The sequence below is a fragment of the Aspergillus foveolatus genome (assembly GCF_047715535.1).
Source record: "Aspergillus foveolatus strain CBS 279.81 unplaced genomic scaffold BDW70scaffold_52, whole genome shotgun sequence".
Lineage (NCBI taxonomy): Eukaryota > Fungi > Ascomycota > Eurotiomycetes > Eurotiales > Aspergillaceae > Aspergillus > Aspergillus foveolatus.
In genome coordinates, this window is record NW_027396116.1 from 98,981 (window position 1) to 115,040 (window position 16,060).

The 16,060-nt window shown below is 50.0% G+C and overlaps 8 protein-coding genes across 8 annotated transcripts; 4 read left to right on the forward strand and 4 right to left on the reverse strand.

Moving 5' to 3' along the window:
* The first annotated feature begins 533 nt into the window (after positions 1-533).
* Positions 534-2,656, forward strand: BDW70DRAFT_141764 (uncharacterized protein). The gene has a single exon (XM_073737823.1). The coding sequence runs from the start codon at positions 813-815 to the stop codon at positions 2,607-2,609; it is 1,797 nt and encodes a 598-aa protein (XP_073593262.1). The 5' UTR covers positions 534-812; the 3' UTR covers positions 2,610-2,656.
* A 24-nt stretch (positions 2,657-2,680) lies between these two features.
* BDW70DRAFT_141766 (uncharacterized protein) lies at positions 2,681-3,926 on the reverse strand. Its single transcript, XM_073737824.1, has one exon. The coding sequence runs from the start codon at positions 3,854-3,856 to the stop codon at positions 2,756-2,758; it is 1,101 nt and encodes a 366-aa protein (XP_073593263.1). The 5' UTR covers positions 3,857-3,926; the 3' UTR covers positions 2,681-2,755.
* Positions 3,927-4,256: 330 nt separating this feature from the next.
* On the reverse strand, positions 4,257-7,921 carry tof1 (putative DNA repair protein (Tof1); the record flags this gene model as incomplete). Its single annotated transcript, XM_073739452.1, has 4 exons — positions 4,257-5,329; positions 5,378-7,495; positions 7,553-7,790; positions 7,850-7,921. 4 exons carry the CDS (start codon positions 7,919-7,921, stop codon positions 4,257-4,259), a joined length of 3,501 nt encoding a protein of 1,166 aa, XP_073593264.1.
* A 241-nt stretch (positions 7,922-8,162) lies between these two features.
* On the forward strand, positions 8,163-9,385 carry BDW70DRAFT_141768 (3-hydroxyacyl-CoA dehydrogenase family protein). The gene is made up of 3 exons (XM_073737825.1): positions 8,163-8,370; positions 8,421-8,520; positions 8,568-9,385. Exons 1-3 carry the CDS (start codon positions 8,242-8,244, stop codon positions 9,296-9,298), a joined length of 960 nt encoding a protein of 319 aa, XP_073593265.1. The 5' UTR covers positions 8,163-8,241; the 3' UTR covers positions 9,299-9,385.
* Positions 9,386-10,136: 751 nt separating this feature from the next.
* Positions 10,137-11,712, reverse strand: arp6 (actin family protein; the record flags this gene model as incomplete). The annotated part of the gene is made up of 4 exons (XM_073741154.1): positions 10,137-10,275; positions 10,329-10,391; positions 10,442-11,150; positions 11,217-11,712. 4 exons carry the CDS (start codon positions 11,710-11,712, stop codon positions 10,137-10,139), a joined length of 1,407 nt encoding a protein of 468 aa, XP_073593266.1.
* A 639-nt stretch (positions 11,713-12,351) lies between these two features.
* BDW70DRAFT_141771 (PhzF family phenazine biosynthesis protein) lies at positions 12,352-13,510 on the forward strand. The gene has a single exon (XM_073737826.1). The coding sequence runs from the start codon at positions 12,383-12,385 to the stop codon at positions 13,316-13,318; it is 936 nt and encodes a 311-aa protein (XP_073593267.1). The 5' UTR covers positions 12,352-12,382; the 3' UTR covers positions 13,319-13,510.
* A 38-nt stretch (positions 13,511-13,548) lies between these two features.
* On the forward strand, positions 13,549-15,223 carry BDW70DRAFT_162605 (uncharacterized protein; the record flags this gene model as incomplete). Its single annotated transcript, XM_073741155.1, has 2 exons — positions 13,549-15,081; positions 15,197-15,223. 2 exons carry the CDS (start codon positions 13,549-13,551, stop codon positions 15,221-15,223), a joined length of 1,560 nt encoding a protein of 519 aa, XP_073593268.1.
* On the reverse strand, positions 15,211-15,997 carry BDW70DRAFT_141773 (putative copper resistance protein Crd2). Its single transcript, XM_073737827.1, has 3 exons — positions 15,647-15,997; positions 15,486-15,581; positions 15,211-15,437 (listed from the first exon to the last, which is right to left on the reverse strand). Exons 1-3 carry the CDS (start codon positions 15,804-15,806, stop codon positions 15,364-15,366), a joined length of 330 nt encoding a protein of 109 aa, XP_073593269.1. The 5' UTR covers positions 15,807-15,997; the 3' UTR covers positions 15,211-15,363.
* Positions 15,998-16,060: the final 63 nt, after the last annotated feature.

Below are 16,060 nucleotides of genomic sequence, written 5' to 3' on the forward strand. Positions count from 1 at the left end.
ACACCCGCTCTGAAGATACGGCATTACAGGATGCGGAACCTCGGGGCCGTATACGGCCTTCGCTGTCAGAGAGAACAATTGAAACACTGTCTCAGATCCCGCCGTCTCCAGCATCATCTCGGAGGCCATCGTCTTTCTTCAATGCGACCAGTCCGATTCGATCACCATCTCGCCCACCATCTTCTATGACCAGCTACTCAAGGTCTCCCTCTCGATCATCCACCTCTCGTCAACTGAGTGGTAATGATTTCCTATCTGGCCCCCCGTCCAGCATACGACTACCGTCACGGCCCCGCACTTCAGTGCATAAAGCCGGGCCCGCTAATGAACATGCTTCGGTGGACAGTGCGGACAGCACACCAAAGTTAACGAAACCAGCGCCTCTAAAGACCCTTCGTCCGGCTGGTTCGTATCCCAAAGCCCCGGAGTCGCGCCTGGCTATAAATAGAGTCCCGGCAGACAGCGGCGCTGCACCGCCAGCTCTTGAGGTGAAAAAAACCAGAAGGGTTCAGCAGAAGGCGTCAAACTCGAGGCTCAATTCGACAGCTTCAAAGTCACCTGCAGCACCTGAGCCGGCGGAATCTACATCGCCGGAGACGAAAAAAGCATCGAAATCGTCTAGTGCCCTAAGGGAGAGTATTGCAAAAGCCAAAGCTGCACGAAAAGCAGCAGCACACCAGCCGTCGCCTCTTGATGCGTGGACTGAGGCTGATATCAAAGATCCATTCAACCAACGGCCCAAGGACCAGAATAAAGTGCTCCGGAAGAAGTTAGATGCAGGCAGGACCACGGGTCACCTCAATATTGCGGCCATGTCCTTGACTACCTTCCCTGACGAGGTCTTGACAATGTATGATTTTGATCCTAATGCCACTACAGATTGGTACGAGAGCGTAGATCTGGTCAAGTTTATCGCTGCAGACAATGATTTCACCGAACTCCCTGACGCGGCCTTTCCAGATGTCGACTCGGAGCAACTGGACCAGGACTCGGAGGAGAGAGGAAATCAGTTTGGCGGTCTAGAGGTTCTGGATGTCCACGGAAACCTGCTAGAACGCCTTCCGATAGGGTTTAGGCGGCTGCAACGGCTTCACACACTCAACCTCTCGAACAACAAATTGACTATGGAGGATATCGATGTGGTTTTCGAGATGGCGAGCCTCCGGGACCTGAAGCTGGCTAAAAACCAACTGCAAGGGCCTTTCACACAGAAGATTGGTCAGCTTGGCAAATTGGAAATTCTTGATATTCACGAGAATACCATTACCGCCCTTCCTGAGACAGTTGCAGGCCTCAAGCGCCTTCGAGTCTTGAATGTTGGCCAAAATCAGCTAAGGGAACTGCCGTTCGAGATCCTATGCACGCTTCCTCTGAGGGAGATCATCGCCCCTAAAAACAAGCTACAGGGCGCTTTGATTCCAGCCACTGTGGACAAGCTGGACTTTTTGCAAGAGCTGGACGTGGTCGGCAATGCGCTCACGAGTCTCGGAGAGAAATTGACGTTGCCTGCTTTAAAGACTCTAGCAATCAGTATGAACCGTATCAAGAATCTGCCTGACGTCTCATCTTGGCAAGCGCTTCTCACACTTTCAGCCGAGGACAACAGTATATCTGAATTTCCACTGGGCTTTACCGAACTTAAAAATGTCCGAAACGTCGATCTGACTGGTAACAATATTTCCAGACTAGACGAAAAAATCGGGTTGATGGACAATCTCTTTACTTTCCGCATAGCAAACAACCCTCTTCGCGAGCGCAAATTCCTTAACATGACCGTGGAGGATATCAAGCGTGATTTGAGAAGCCGATGCGAACCGGAACCGCAAGAGACAGATGATGAGGAAGGGTCTGTCGCCACGCAGTTCACTCTTGCTCCAGAGACACCGGCTCAGAACTCAGGCTGGCTGCTAAAGCCTGGAGGCGTACTCGACAGGTCCTATACTGATATGCAAGAGTTCGATGTGGAACAACTGGAAGCTATTAACCCGAGCGATGTCAGATATTTATACTTGCAACACAATAGCCTGCGCTCTTTTCCTGTACCAGCACTCAGCGTGCTTGCGGCCAATTTGACGGATCTCGACTTATCACATAACCCACTAGATATCTCTTCGCTTACCGCTACCCCAGTGATGCTTGCTAGTCTTCAGACGCTGAATCTGAGTGCTACGGGCCTTACCACCCTTGAACCACTCATGACCGGTCTAAAAGCTCCCTCACTAACCTTTCTTGATGTTTCGTCGAATAGCCTCTCTGGGTCCCTCCCCTATATTCGACGGGCATATTCCAAATTGACAACATTCCTTGTCGCAGAGAACCAGCTGGATAGCTTGGAATTTGAAGCTGTTCAGGGGCTACAGGTGCTCGATGTGGGAAACAATAGCATTAGTTCCCTTCCACCACGAATCGGCTTGCTGCGGGCAGCTGGAAACAGTGCCAATTGGGGTGGCGGTTCGGCTCTACGGCGGTTCGAGGTTGCTGGTAATAGCTTTCGTGTTCCCCGGTGGCAGATAGTGGCCAAAGGAACCGACGCTATCCTAGAGTGGCTGAAAGACCGTATGCCTGCGGAAGAACTGCAAGAATATGAATCGGGCGGCGAAGGAGACTAGCAGCTTGTTCTCTATCGCAGTTGTAGCTTGTGGTTTGCAAGTGTATATATTCATACGTTTCTAGGTTCGTGCTTTAGTCGTCATTTTCAGGGACATCCACCCCATACCCAATTCACATATTAATCCTATCAGCTCTAGACCACGTATTATACGTCGATAGACTTGCTGACTTCCTCGACAACTTTAGTCCACGTTTTTGACCATGCGGTAAACTTGTCCCCCTGATTTTCCTGTTCATTGGCAGTCTGCTTCAGATCCCAAGGCAGAACGACCAACTCAATAGCATTGAAGGCACTTTCTTTGGTTTTCCGAAGTCGTCGCCTAAATTTGTCATGATCTGCCTCATATAACGCCCCAGCCACCTCGTCGATATGATCTGGAATTTGCTGTAAATTCTTCAACACGGATTCTAGAATTCCAATATTCGAGGGTGCTAATGGAACGGGCACTTTCTCCAGACGGCTCGCAATTAGAGCGGGGTATATTTGGGCAATAGGCTTCAAGATCCGAAGCGCACTCTTTTTCCGTGCATGGAGCGCAGCACTGCTTTCTCCGTCTTCACTTCCCTCGTCCTCCTCGTCACCAGACCCAGATTCATATTTATCACCATCATCTAGGAGATCATCGAAAAACTCATCACCCTCCTCATCCGGATCCCACTCCTCAATCTCCTCCACCGCATCCCGAACCAAGTCCCTATACTCCTGTGCCCTTCTGACCACGAAGCCGACAACCCCCTTCGCGGCAACATCGACAAGTACATCGCAAGCATCCCAAATCCGTCCCGCCACGGCTGTGACTGCGTCCTTTTCCGCCTGTTCCAGGCTTTTCTTATCAGCCTTTTCCTCCGCAATGAGCTGCACTTCTTTAACCAACAAAGACAGCTCCTTCAATGCTGTACCTGTTAGAACGCGGATTTCGCTCTGAAATGCTCTCGTATGAGACTCTGGCGTTACAAGGAGTGCGGCTGTAACCAGAGACGGGAGAACGGACTCGTTAAGGGTCGAAAGCGTCTTCGCTACCGCAGAGGGCGTGAACGGGAAGTTTATCGCCAGTAGTGAGAGTTTCGTGACATGAGATTTGAGCGCCGTTGATGATGCTGAGAGGAGGGGCAGCGGATCTAAGTTCTGGTTCTCTTTTTTGCTCGTCGCGGGTCCGGGGTTGGGTTGGGTCGTGGATAGAGAGACTTGGAACTGCTCGATTAGGGCGAAAGTTGTTTTGAGAACGACTTGGAGTGTCTGCGACATTTTTAACGCAGGGTTGTCTTCCCGATGTGGATGTAAAGGGGCAATGTATTGGTGATTGAGGAAGCTGCTGAGAAATTTTAGAAAGCTAGATGCGGGGCTGCGGTTAGGGTTGGGCGGGGTCACCTGTCATCTCAAGTATACTGCATATACCTGAGGTACTTTTTGACTTAGGATTTTCGCATATACCCAGTATGTGACAAGAGTGGTATACTGCCACTACTCATGCTTCTAATATCAGAGATTTTCTTGATAACTAATCTGGTCTATGACTGCTTCCGCATATAATCCCGCATCAAATCAAGCCCTGCACCTGGAACCACTTATCGACAGCACAAATACTGCCACACGTTCAGTCCAGACCCAGTCCCAAACTCCTCATTTCTCATTAATATTGTATACCTCATTCCGAATCGCTTTCTACCACAAATCCAGCCCGCATGCGTCTACGGCCAGGCGCCGCCAAAGGGATGTCTTCAGCGTTCTCGCTGCCATAATTGTGCTTTCTAGGGCTGGACGCACCTGCACCGTCTCTGTCGACACTTGTCTCATCCTTGTCTCGGTCGCCGCCAAATGCTAGGTCATCGTCGAAGTAAAGCTCTTCTTCAGCTGCAGCCGTGGCTTTGTCGATGCCATCGGTATCATCAGACGAGGACTCACCAGAAGAGGCTCGCGATGGCATCTCCATATCATCCATAAGAATGTCATCTTCTTCCAGTTCTACATTGGTTCCGCCACTGTGTCTCCGTCGCTTTCCGCTAGTTTCCTCTTTGCCAGCAGTGTTAGGCTCATTTGAGCGCTTTCCTCGCTTTCTCTGCCTTGCTTTGTTTCCTGCATCTTCGGTCCTCCCAAGCAGCAATGCCTTTTTGATCCGCTCTGATTGCTCTTTGCGCCTTTCTTCTTCAAGACGGAAGAACTCTTGATCTGCCTCGGCATCGCTTTCCTCGTCACTTGCATGCACGTATAGATCGCTCTTGATCTTGGCCAGGCGCCATCTCGTATTCTCTAGCCGTGCCTGTCGACGTTCCTCCAATGTCTCCTCATCTACTGGCTCTTCTTCTCCCTTGTCTTTTCGCTTCTTCCTCTTCTGCTTTAACTCGTTGAGCGCATGAGCTTTGGAGCGAGGATTTGCGGGGAAGAGTGGCCCATCAGGGATGACATCTTCGCCCTCCGAGTCAGACCCAAAATTCACGTCTAGATTTTGGCCACTAAAGCCGTCCCGCGACTCATGGCTATACTTCTTGCGCAGTAAATCATTAGGATCACGTTCGTCGGTGTTGCCAATCAACAGCGCTTTATCAACCACCGCTTTAGATTCCCGCAGTTCATCTGATCTGAGTTCAGACGGGATAATCCAGGATATACCTTCCACATTTTCTTGTCCCAGGCGGTCGAATTTCAGCAGAGTCATGAGAAGTCGAAGTTTCGCATTTTGAAACATGGCCCTTTTGAACGAGTCATCCTGCGATTTTACGGCTGTGCCGTGTTAGTAAACATAGCGTCCATAATATTAGGAGCACCTACAGATTATAGGGTTTTGGGTATCTCTAGGTCCCGCGAGGTCAACATCGTGAGATTTTAGCTCCCAGGCTTCTCTCTCGTCTGCCGCCGACCCCAGAACTTCACTAATCCATTTGACTAGTGCACTTTGTTCGTCCTTGACCAACGCAGCTACGACAATGCTGAGCTTCTCCTCCGGAGTCGAAGCTGCCTTGGGGTCGACCTCAAGTTCAGCCGGGGCCCTTTTACTCGTGGTTACTGTTTGCTTCTCAAACCCGTATTCAAGATAGAATGCGGTGGAGTTGATTTTGCTGAATAGCAACTCCGTAATCAAGGCAGGTCGCTGCTCCAGCTTCTTTAACAGCCTTCGAATAAGCTGTCGAACCAGTTCCTCCCATTCCTTGTATATTGGTTTGCTGGAATCCATTCCACCAGGTCCTTTAATCATGCGGTAGAAGAGGTTGAGAATGTCAACTCGGAACAACAACACTGTCATCTCTTGCTTGAAGGCTATCCGGTAGAAGTAGCGGTGGGCGCGCTTTAGCTGTTCGTTGTTCAACTCTTTGTAGAATTTGGTAAACGCCACAAATGTATCGACACATTTTTGGTTGGAAAACTTTGCGGCAAAACGTGTAAAGTCGAATTTTCGTTCCTTTGACATCTTCTCAGCTTCGGCGTAGTCTTCGTCTTCCGATCCCTGTTCCTCGTCGCTGCCCTTATTGACCGGCTGTTCTTCTCGCTTCCTCTTTCTAGCTCGCCGACGGGATCGGACTTGCATATCGACATTTGTCTTGGAATATCGTTCCAGCATCCGCAAAAACACATGAGACAATTCGGTGCAGGCATCAAGATAACCAAACCCCTGGTCTGTGTATCCACGAAGAATGGCTACTATCCGGTCATGGGTTGTTTCCTCGTAGAAAATGCGGTTCTGGATGTTTTCCGCAATCTCCTGATCCTCTTCGAGTGGCGATTGCGACATTTCTTGTACTGTCAATAAGATCTGCGTAAAACATCGCATAGCGGCGTTAAGATCATCCCATTCCTTATTATCGAGGCTGTTTTGCATTGACCTGTTTAAGAAGACAAAGGTTTCCTGGTTCAACACACCGGCGACCAAACCGAAACTATCTGGTTCCAGTTCTTTTCCAGGCTCCTTCTCGCTTTGGGCATACTTCTCACGTTGGCGCGCACGCCGCGCGCGCTCAGCACCAAGAAACCAGGAAACTGTATAGAGAAAGTGGCGTTTGTTAATATCCAGGACACGGATTGATTCACGTTCAATCGCCTTGCGGACATGCACAAAGAGCGGGTTGAAACTGGAATCTAAGAACTCCTCGACGAACATTCGCAGATTCGTTGTAGCAGAAGGGCTAATGTGAACCGGTGTGTTGAAGTCATTGTTCACCGACATGTCCTGTGCTTTTCGGCCTCGCCTAGGCTTATTCCACCTTTTGCTCTGGTCCATCTTGTATAGGGTCGTCTGTCCATCCCTGAGTACGTCCTGACCGGATACCGTTGACATTTTCGCATCATCACGCTTAACCCAAATCATCGTCCCGAAACGGCCGTGCCTGGTCGGCGCATTCTTTGCGTATTCTCTTCGCATGGAAGTCTCCTGTCGTAACAGGTCGTTTAATTCGTCGGTACGTTTGGCAGATCGCTGAGCATTGTTCATGAAAAGCTTTTCGACATCGATACCTCTTACAATATGAAACAGTATCTCGAGAAGAGGAGTATCCAACATATTGAAATCGTCGCTAACATTCGAGCATAAGGTAAGCAGCAGGGCGAAGACGTCCTGGTCATGGAACGCGTTGATCGTCGCCGACCTCGACGTTTCTTCCTCTTCTCCCTCCGCTGCGAGACGAGCATTTGCGGTAATTATTGCAATATTCCGCAGCAGATAGAGCATGATCTTCAGTATCCCTTCGTCACGAGCCGTCCGTTCTGATCGTGGAATTGCCATGCTGGGAAGGCCGATGCGGATAACCGCTCGTAAAATACCGCAGCTGGCCATATTTAAAATACCGCGCTTGTAGCCCACCTGAGCTTGTTGAAGGTAAGGTATGTGGCGATGGTGGTTAACTGTCATCTCCCCATGTATCTCTAGCGGCCAAGTCAACGGTACTAATAACTCCACTGCAAACTGTCAGATACACCAGATGTCGGCGAGTCGAATTAGGCACAAAACCTTACCGCATGCAAGCGCAATTCTTGTCATATATTTGCTCTGCTGCCCTTCTCTCCACCATAGTGAAAGAATCTGAATAAGGTCACCATTGACCAGGTTCGCTTCCCCTAGACATCGTGCAACATCCATTCGATTGAATTTCTCATCATATAGCTTGAGCCATCGCTTGATATCCCGTAAGCAGGACAAGGCGTCGTCGCCGAGCACGTACTTGTCCGCATACTCGCCATTGAAACCTCCGAGCTGGATTTATCGTCAGTCAGACACCTTCACCGCGTGATGGATAAACTTGCCGCAGTGACCAGGCTATAAACATGAGCGCGGACTTCGGGGTCGATCACTTCAACAGTCTGAGTGGGCACTGCTTCCTCCATCACGGCCCGTGAGTGTGCATATACCTCCTTCAGTCGTTCATCATTTATTATCGCAACCGCCCTGAGTGATGAAACCTCGTCTTAGCGTAAGCCAATCATCACGCGTTAAGTCACGCGTCACCGCGTTTGCTTGCGGAGTGTCGGGTATGCGGAATGCGGATAAACTGAAAAGCCGCGTAGCCGAGGATAGCCGATGACGTTAGATCACATGGGCATCTATGTCTATTGTACGGAGTGTATCGGGGACTCGAGAGGTTCTCTTTCTTCCTTCAGATATTGTTCGTTTGGTATAATTCTCTCAATCTTGTGGTTGTCTCAGAATGTTGTCGCCGGCACTTCGTTTACTTTGCCGCAGAGGCGCTTCAATGCGCTCTCAAGCGTTCAGCACATCTCCCGCCGTCCATGCTGCCGAGGTCAAATCGTTGGGAGTAATAGGAGCTGGACAGATGGTTTGTTGTCACGATATGACTTCTCTTGCTCTTGCTAACCCTACATTTAGGGACTCGGAATTGCTCTCGTCGCTGCTCAGAAGGCCCAAGTCCCTGTGACACTTGTCGATAACTCTCAGGCATCATTAGATAAGGGTCTGAAGTTTGCCGGTGCGTAGGATCGTCCTCTGTATCCGCCCATTGCTAACTCACTGTAGATAAGCTACTTGAGAAGGATGTGTCCAAAGACCGCATTACAAAGGAGGCGGCAGATGCCGCACGTGGCCGTATCACATCGAGTCTGAACCTGGACGACCTCTCCTCGGTAGATTTTGTTATCGAAGCTGTCCCCGAAATTCCAGACTTGAAGACATCCATATTCTCCAAGCTTGCCCAGATTGCGCCTAAGCATGCCATTCTCGCTACAAACACATCGTCCATCTCGATAACCAAGATCGCGGCCGCCACAACCACAGATCCTACAAACCTTCAGGCGCCGTCGCGGGTTATCTCGACCCATTTCATGAACCCAGTCCCCGTCCAGAAGGGCGTGGAGATTATTGCTGGTTTGCAGACGTCCAAGGAGACCATTGACACTGCGATCGCGTTTGTCCAGCGTATGGGCAAGATCGCATCTGTGTCCGCGGATTCGCCTGGTTTTCTTGCAAACCGCATCCTCATGCCGTACATCAATGAGGCGATCATCTGCCTTGAGACTGGTATTGGCACGCGTGAGGACATCGACAGCATTATGAAGAATGGGACTAATGTGCCCATGGGGCCCTTGACGTTGGCCGACTTTATTGGGTTGGACACGTGCCTAGCCATCATGAATGTCCTGCATCAGGAAACCGGAGACAGCAAGTACAGGCCTTCTGGGTTGTTGAAGAATATGGTCAATGCGGGCTGGTTGGGCAAGAAATCAGGAAAGGGATTTTATGACTACTGAGGCACTACGAATTCTAATCTGAACTTTCGTGTTTGAAGAAGTTAGGAGGGTCTTCTCAGAAAGCAGAAAATTGAAATTAGATACCAGCAACCATTCCATTCCCGTAGCATTGAGTGGACATTGCATTATACGCCAACTATCCTGCATTTGCCTCTTCATGTGTGACAGGAACGCCGAAGAATGCAACGATTCTCTATCACCGCCACCACGCCCCTTATGCAATGTTCTGACAATTTGCTGTCGACTTTCTCCGGTGCAAGCGCATAGCATACACGTTGGTAAAGATCCCCAGTAACATACGTCAAGGTAAGAAAGCCAGAGCTCAAAGCGAGGGCCAATATGCACTCTTGACGTAGCCATGGCTGTTCAAACTTTTGTGAGCATACCGTAGCAACGAACGTCTATAATCAGTGGTGCCGACCAGTGCAAGAAGCTTACAAGGTCGAGCTAAGACGTTAGCTGTTTTGCGGGTTATTCCTGCGAGATATACTAGTTGCTACCGTGCTATGCGAACAGGCGTCTGAAAAGCCACGATCCTTAGAGGCGCCTTAGGGCCGCCTCGTTGTGGAAATGTGTCGGCGCACACATCATTAGGAGACGGCTCCGTTCGCTTATTAGCCATTGTTCGAGTGTTGTCTGATCATCCGCTGTTACACTCTGCAAGGTGTACTCTGGAAGAGATCGTCGCGGAAAGTAGGTGTGTAGCGGCGAAAGGCTTCCAGGAGACAGACACGGCGGTCAATATGTCAGTACGGCTCAGTTAAGAACGAGTATATCTGTTCGGCTGAGGTTCTAGCGCTTCAAGAACTTTGCTGCGAGGATTCAAAGACTATTCCCTTCACAGAGCTCCAGAGAACTTGCGGGTCGTCCAAGACGATCCGTGCTCTTGATATTCCTGGCGAGTAATTGCCACCTTCTTGAGCTCCTCTTTATTTGTTGCAAGGCGAGATCCTCCAAGCCAGGCGAAGCGAATAGGGCTACCGTAGCATCAGTACAGAACGCAATGAGGAGTCAGTAGCAGAGGACTCACTCCTTAGGCCGTCGGACCCTAACGACATACTCTGCTGAAGCAACCTGGCGCAACTCCGTTTCCCTGCCGACGTCAGTGACATGCATTCTCGAAAATGACAAGTGTTATCTTACAATCTTTCCATGAAACCAGGAAGCAAGGAGTTGCCTCCAACGACCAGAACATTGGCTAGGAAGGCCGCGTGCAAGCCTGTAGGCAACACCGAGAGACTCTGCAGGATGATATCCGGTATACCAGCCGACTTCATACCAATATCACTTGGGGTAAATAGGATTTCTGGAACAGTAAAACGTTCGTTACCCAGAACTAGGACGTCCTCGTTGAGCTGCTCGGCGCTAGCGCCGGCGAGTACAGCCTTTCTTTTCTTGGATCCCAACAAGGGTTCATGAGGCCGCATAAAACCTCGTTTGCCTCCATTCGGATCTGGCAGGACATAATCAACCACAACACCATCCGTGGGATCCGGTTGTCCACGTTTGCGGTTCCCTTTCCACGTCCGTTCCAAATCGCGGTTAAAATCATTGCTCACGAAACACACCGACTCTTTGACTTCGTTCATAATATATGTCTCGTCCACCATATTATACTGCCTCATAGATACCAGCTCTTTGAGGTAATTGGTCAAGTGCTTGCCGCCAAGGTCGAGTCGCCGAATTCCACGTTGAAGTGGTCTGCCTCTATAAACCGGAGTGACGACCGTGTGAGAGTACCCAGAGTCAACCACCAGTAGACAATCGGCTGGGGAGGCAACGGCTCGAGGTTGTGATAGTACCGAATCTTCGAATAAGGACTGAATCTCGTTCCAGGCATTCAGCGACGGGCCTGTATTCAGCGCGAACGGTTTAGCCATGCCCACTCAATTATAAGGAATAAGACCTTTAGGCTTACCAACACATCTCAAATAGCCCCCGAACCCCCACTCTTCCATTATAATCTCATCCGCATTTTTCTGTAGCGCCGGCAAAGCATTCGGGGCCTCCGCAAAAATAATAGTCACGTTCTCTGGATCCGCAATGTGTAATTCCTTAGACCGCACGGTCCTCTCATCGAAGAATGAGTTCTCCCAGATTTCTTTCTGCGCTTCCCAGTTTACAGTATAGCCCTTCTCCACAGGGCGCCTGAAAAGCATTTCATTCCAGTCAGTGACGTTTGTGCCTATTTGGGCACCGACGTAAGTTCGGTTGGCACGAGTCTTGACAATGGCATTTGGAATGGCGGCACACGCTGAGAGAGCGGTTTCTTCATCATCCGGAGGTTGAGAGTCAGGCGCATAGCCTGCTTTCATTGTGTACGCGCCATTGTCGATAATGAATGTTTTGTCGGGGAGAGACTGAGCATGGCTAATGGAATTCTTGCCGGACGGGCGCGGTTTGGTGGAACCCATTCTTGGACCAAAGAAGAAGGGTGCAAAGCCGATTTTCAAAAGTTCGTGCGAGGAACCATTAGGTTCGAGAGGTAGTTAGAGTCACGCGCGTGGAAGATGTTGGATCAGCTTGAAGCTCGAAGTTCGGAAGCTTTTTGGCCGAACGGAGATAAGTATCGGAGGAGTCCGCGTTGTCCCAATCGGGAATGTAGGGCACGGTCTTAGGGCGCGCCATACAAGCAGTCAACAATGAGCGTGTAATAGTGTCAATCACATATTGATAGCGCCCACAGTTTATCTCACCATTTTTTAGCCAAGTTTGTTGCCAGCTGCTTATTATATCTTTAAAAAGTCCCAAATATGTGATCTGTAGCTACTTAACAGCCGATAAAATAGGCCATCGTCCTAACTCCAGACTTGCTGGCCATAGAAACAGAATCCTATAACCCATTGCCTTTTATGGAAGCTTGGGAGGCCTGAGGAACTCATCATGGATTTGCTACTCCGTACGTTGTATACTCGTAGACAGAATAGCCATCGAGTTACTTTTGGAATATGAGTCATCATCTAAGCTCCAACAGCGAGTTAGTGATGACTCAAGTCTGTCACAGGGCGCGCCGTTTTCTGACTTGATATAAATCGGACTTCATCCCATAAGACCCTCAAACATTCAAACCATATCTGTACAACAATGGCCAGAGTCGACTTTGTCACACTTGACGTCTTCACGACCAAGATTTATGAGGGCAACCCCCTCGCCGTGGTCTTCCTCCCCGCACCGACATCTACCCAACTGACCCAGCGCCAAAAGCAAACCATTGCGCGCGAGTTCAACCTCTCCGAGACAATCTTTGTCCATTCTGAGTCTGGGCTCAGCGAGTCTCGTAAAATCGACATCTTCACCGGGAGCGAAGAACTACCGTTTGCTGGTCATCCAACGATCGGAGCGGCGTCATGGTTCCTGCACCACGCGCCAGAGAAAAGCAAACCTGTGACAAGCCTGACTATGAAGGCCGGAGATTTTCCAATCACACTCCAGAACGCGGAGTTGGGTGTAGTTTCCGCGCGGGTTGCGCACAACGTGCACATCCATGAGAACCAGTACCCGCTTGATGAGATATTGCGACTCTACCCATCCGTCAAGCCATACTTGACCCAGTCATCGATTGCCTTGATCTCCGTTGTGAAAGGTATGAGCCAGCTTCTCGTTGAATTGCCCTCGCTTGAAGCTCTGGGTGCTGTGACGACTGCAAACGGTGGGCAAGAAGCAAGTTCGTCTTATCTGGATGCCGGATGGGACGAGGGGATGGTTACGACGTACTTTTACGTCAGGGGCATCAAGGACGAGCTTCTGGGTCGCAAAGTTATCCGCACACGGACGATTCTGGGGAATCTCGAGGATCCTGCGACTGGCAGCGCTGCGAGTGGCTTAACGGCTTACCTCTCGCTGAAAGAGGGCAGGGTTGGGCGGTTCGTGTACGACATTGTCCAGGGTGTTGAGATGGGTCGACGCAGTGAGATTGGGCTTGAGGTGGTGACTGGCGAAAAGGGCATTGAGAGTCTAGAGCTGAAGGGGAGTGCTGTGAAGGTCAGCGAGGGGTCAATTGTGGTTCCTCGGGACAAGTGAATGGATGAAGTGGACACTACTGGAAATCCCTGACAATGGGCTTATCCTGGTGCTGGATACCATTTGTAAGTCTTTTGATGGTGAACAATGATAGTGAATGAGTCTCAGAGATTACCCAGCCACGTGCTTACTGCCCGTTTTGTATTTACAATCTACTCTCAAACATAATTGACAAGTGCCGTATCCTCTTTATGATTACGTTTGTTTAAGTCTTTGAGAAAGTATTCATAATGGCTGAATTCAAGGGCCATGACTCTAAGGCCTTTTTCAGAAACACCCTCCATGCCCTCCCGAAGACACTCAAGAGAAATATCTGTCCCAGATCCAGACGCAATCTCTCCGATACAAACTCAGTTATGCAGAGCAGGCCAACCTCGGTGCCAGTCACAGAATACTCAAACATATCCAGCTACGAGTCAAGACGGCCTCGTTCAACCCGCATCGCCTCAGCACCGCAGCACCGTTGTCTGACCAAACCTGAAAACACGGACCACGAGGACCACAAACACAAGCGCGAGCACGAGCATACACGAGAGCCCGAGGCCCAGTCCGAGATCGAGCACGATGTGAATATTTCACAGCCAACTGGTGTAACAAAGGGCTTCCGAATCCGACGCTTGAATTCTCGTCCCCATTCACTCCAGCTTCCACGTACCCAGTTCACGACCCTCAACGGCAGGTTTACATTTCCCCCCTCTAGACTTCCTACTCCGACTGGGCCGCCAAAGAATGCACGGTATTCGCACTCAGTATACGAGAGAGAAGGGCGGCGGAGCGTACTCTCGCCTATAGGAAGACGATGGGCAATGCAAACACCTGTCACTACCCGAAGCAAGCTACAACGGCCATCAACGCAGACAACTGCTGTTTCTCGTCAGTTAAGCAGTTCATTTAGAGTAGTAAGAAGGCCATTGGCGCAGTATGATGACAGCAACACCACCTCAGAGGTGACAGTACCGGCATCGGCAACCGCACTGGCACATACTGAGAAGGAGCGAGGCAGTGACAACAATCATCACCTACTCCTTTATTATAAGATCCACAACAGACTGTCTTTTTTCGACGCCGCATCGATAGAGACTACGAGGCCCGCCATGACTTCGCCCAAACGCCTCCGTCTGACGCAGGGGTTCGCGGACCTGAGGGCGCAAGAGACACTACAAACAAAGATTCCCACGCTCCAACAGATCCGAACCCATAGTTCAAGGAAGCCGACGAGCCAGTTACAGAACCCGCATTTACAAAGGCACTCTTACGAGTATATAAAAGAGAATGACGCACCGACAGCACAACGAGCACGCCTTCAACCGGCAGCGTATCAGCCGCAGCATGCGAACGTCGAGATGACTCCAAAAAGCTCTAAGGAGCCAGTCTCTCAGCTACCAGTTCTGAGTCCTACAAGTTCTAGGCGCAAGTTGCAACATGAGAAAATGGTACTGGCATTATTTCCGGCAAGGAGTTCTCATCAAACTCCCATCTCACCGGTTCCGTCTCGTGCGTCAAACCCTAAAAGAAGACCCGTACTAACACCGCAAATGGTTGGCCGGCCGCAGGTCGAGACCGCCATGCCCCAAGAGTACTGGCTTGGCCGGTTCATGACCCTGACGAACGCTTTTCACTACGAGGATTCCTTCAATGAGCCGGACATTGCGACAGGGTTCGAGATGCCATCCAGTTACTCGCGTCCATTCCAGGGCTCGGACGATGGGGACATGGCCGCGTACCGTGTGAAGCGGGCTTTCATGGTGCTAGAGAATCGCTGTGTAAGTGAAGAGGCTAGTGCCAGCTTGCAAGATTTCCGAGAGGCATATATTCGCCGCTTTGGAGACCAGTGGATGTATTAATCAGCGATGCTACGCTCTGCATATTGTGTACTAGTTTGGTCTTTGGGCTGTGCATTTTTAAAATTTATTGTTGATAATGCATGTCATAATCCGATCTACAGTTCTCCAATCAACGCCATTCCTAGTTAAGATAATACACCCTTAAAAAGAAAATCAAGACAGTCAACCCTCCTAAGCTTCATAAACTTGAGTTCAAACGCATCAAGCCTTGGCCGTCGTAAAATCTGTCTCAAGGGCAGATTCAACAGCTTCAGCCTTCTCGCAAGTACAGGAAGCTACAAAAGTTAGCATTTGCCAATAGAATTAGCAACAGTGGGCCTTACCTTCCGGTCGCTTCCCGCAAGGACAAGTCTGCCCATCTACAGGGTTGTTTTCACTCGCTGCTCGCTCACAAGTACACTGACCGGCCGGACGAGCCCCTGCACGCATTTATTAGAATACATTTGAGCCAAGCTAGATTGAAAAGAGACAAGGCAGAACATACGGCACGAGCATCTCGCCCCCTGAATCGAGTTCTCGCTAGAAGCCTTGTTGCAGGTGCAGTGCAGAGCAGACTCTTTTCCACATGAGCATCTTGCCTGTGCAGCGCAGACGCAACCGCCGCTGGGATTTGTTTTGCAGCAGGTTGAAGCGGGGTGAACCATTTTGAATGCTGTCTGAATGGTAGAGTTGAGGTTGAGGAATTGACCAGGCTGGTGTCGTTGTATGGCGTATACCAAAGCTTGTGATGGATGACGTCAGATGTTCAAACTGGGTTAGGTTCCTGCGAACGCTGGCAGATAGCAAACAAAACCGGAGTAACGAAGCTGAGATAGTGGTAGTAAAAGATAGATAGGCTCTGATGATGGAAAACAAGGGTAAAGAGAGGACCAAAGTGCAATATTTATACGCTCTAAGC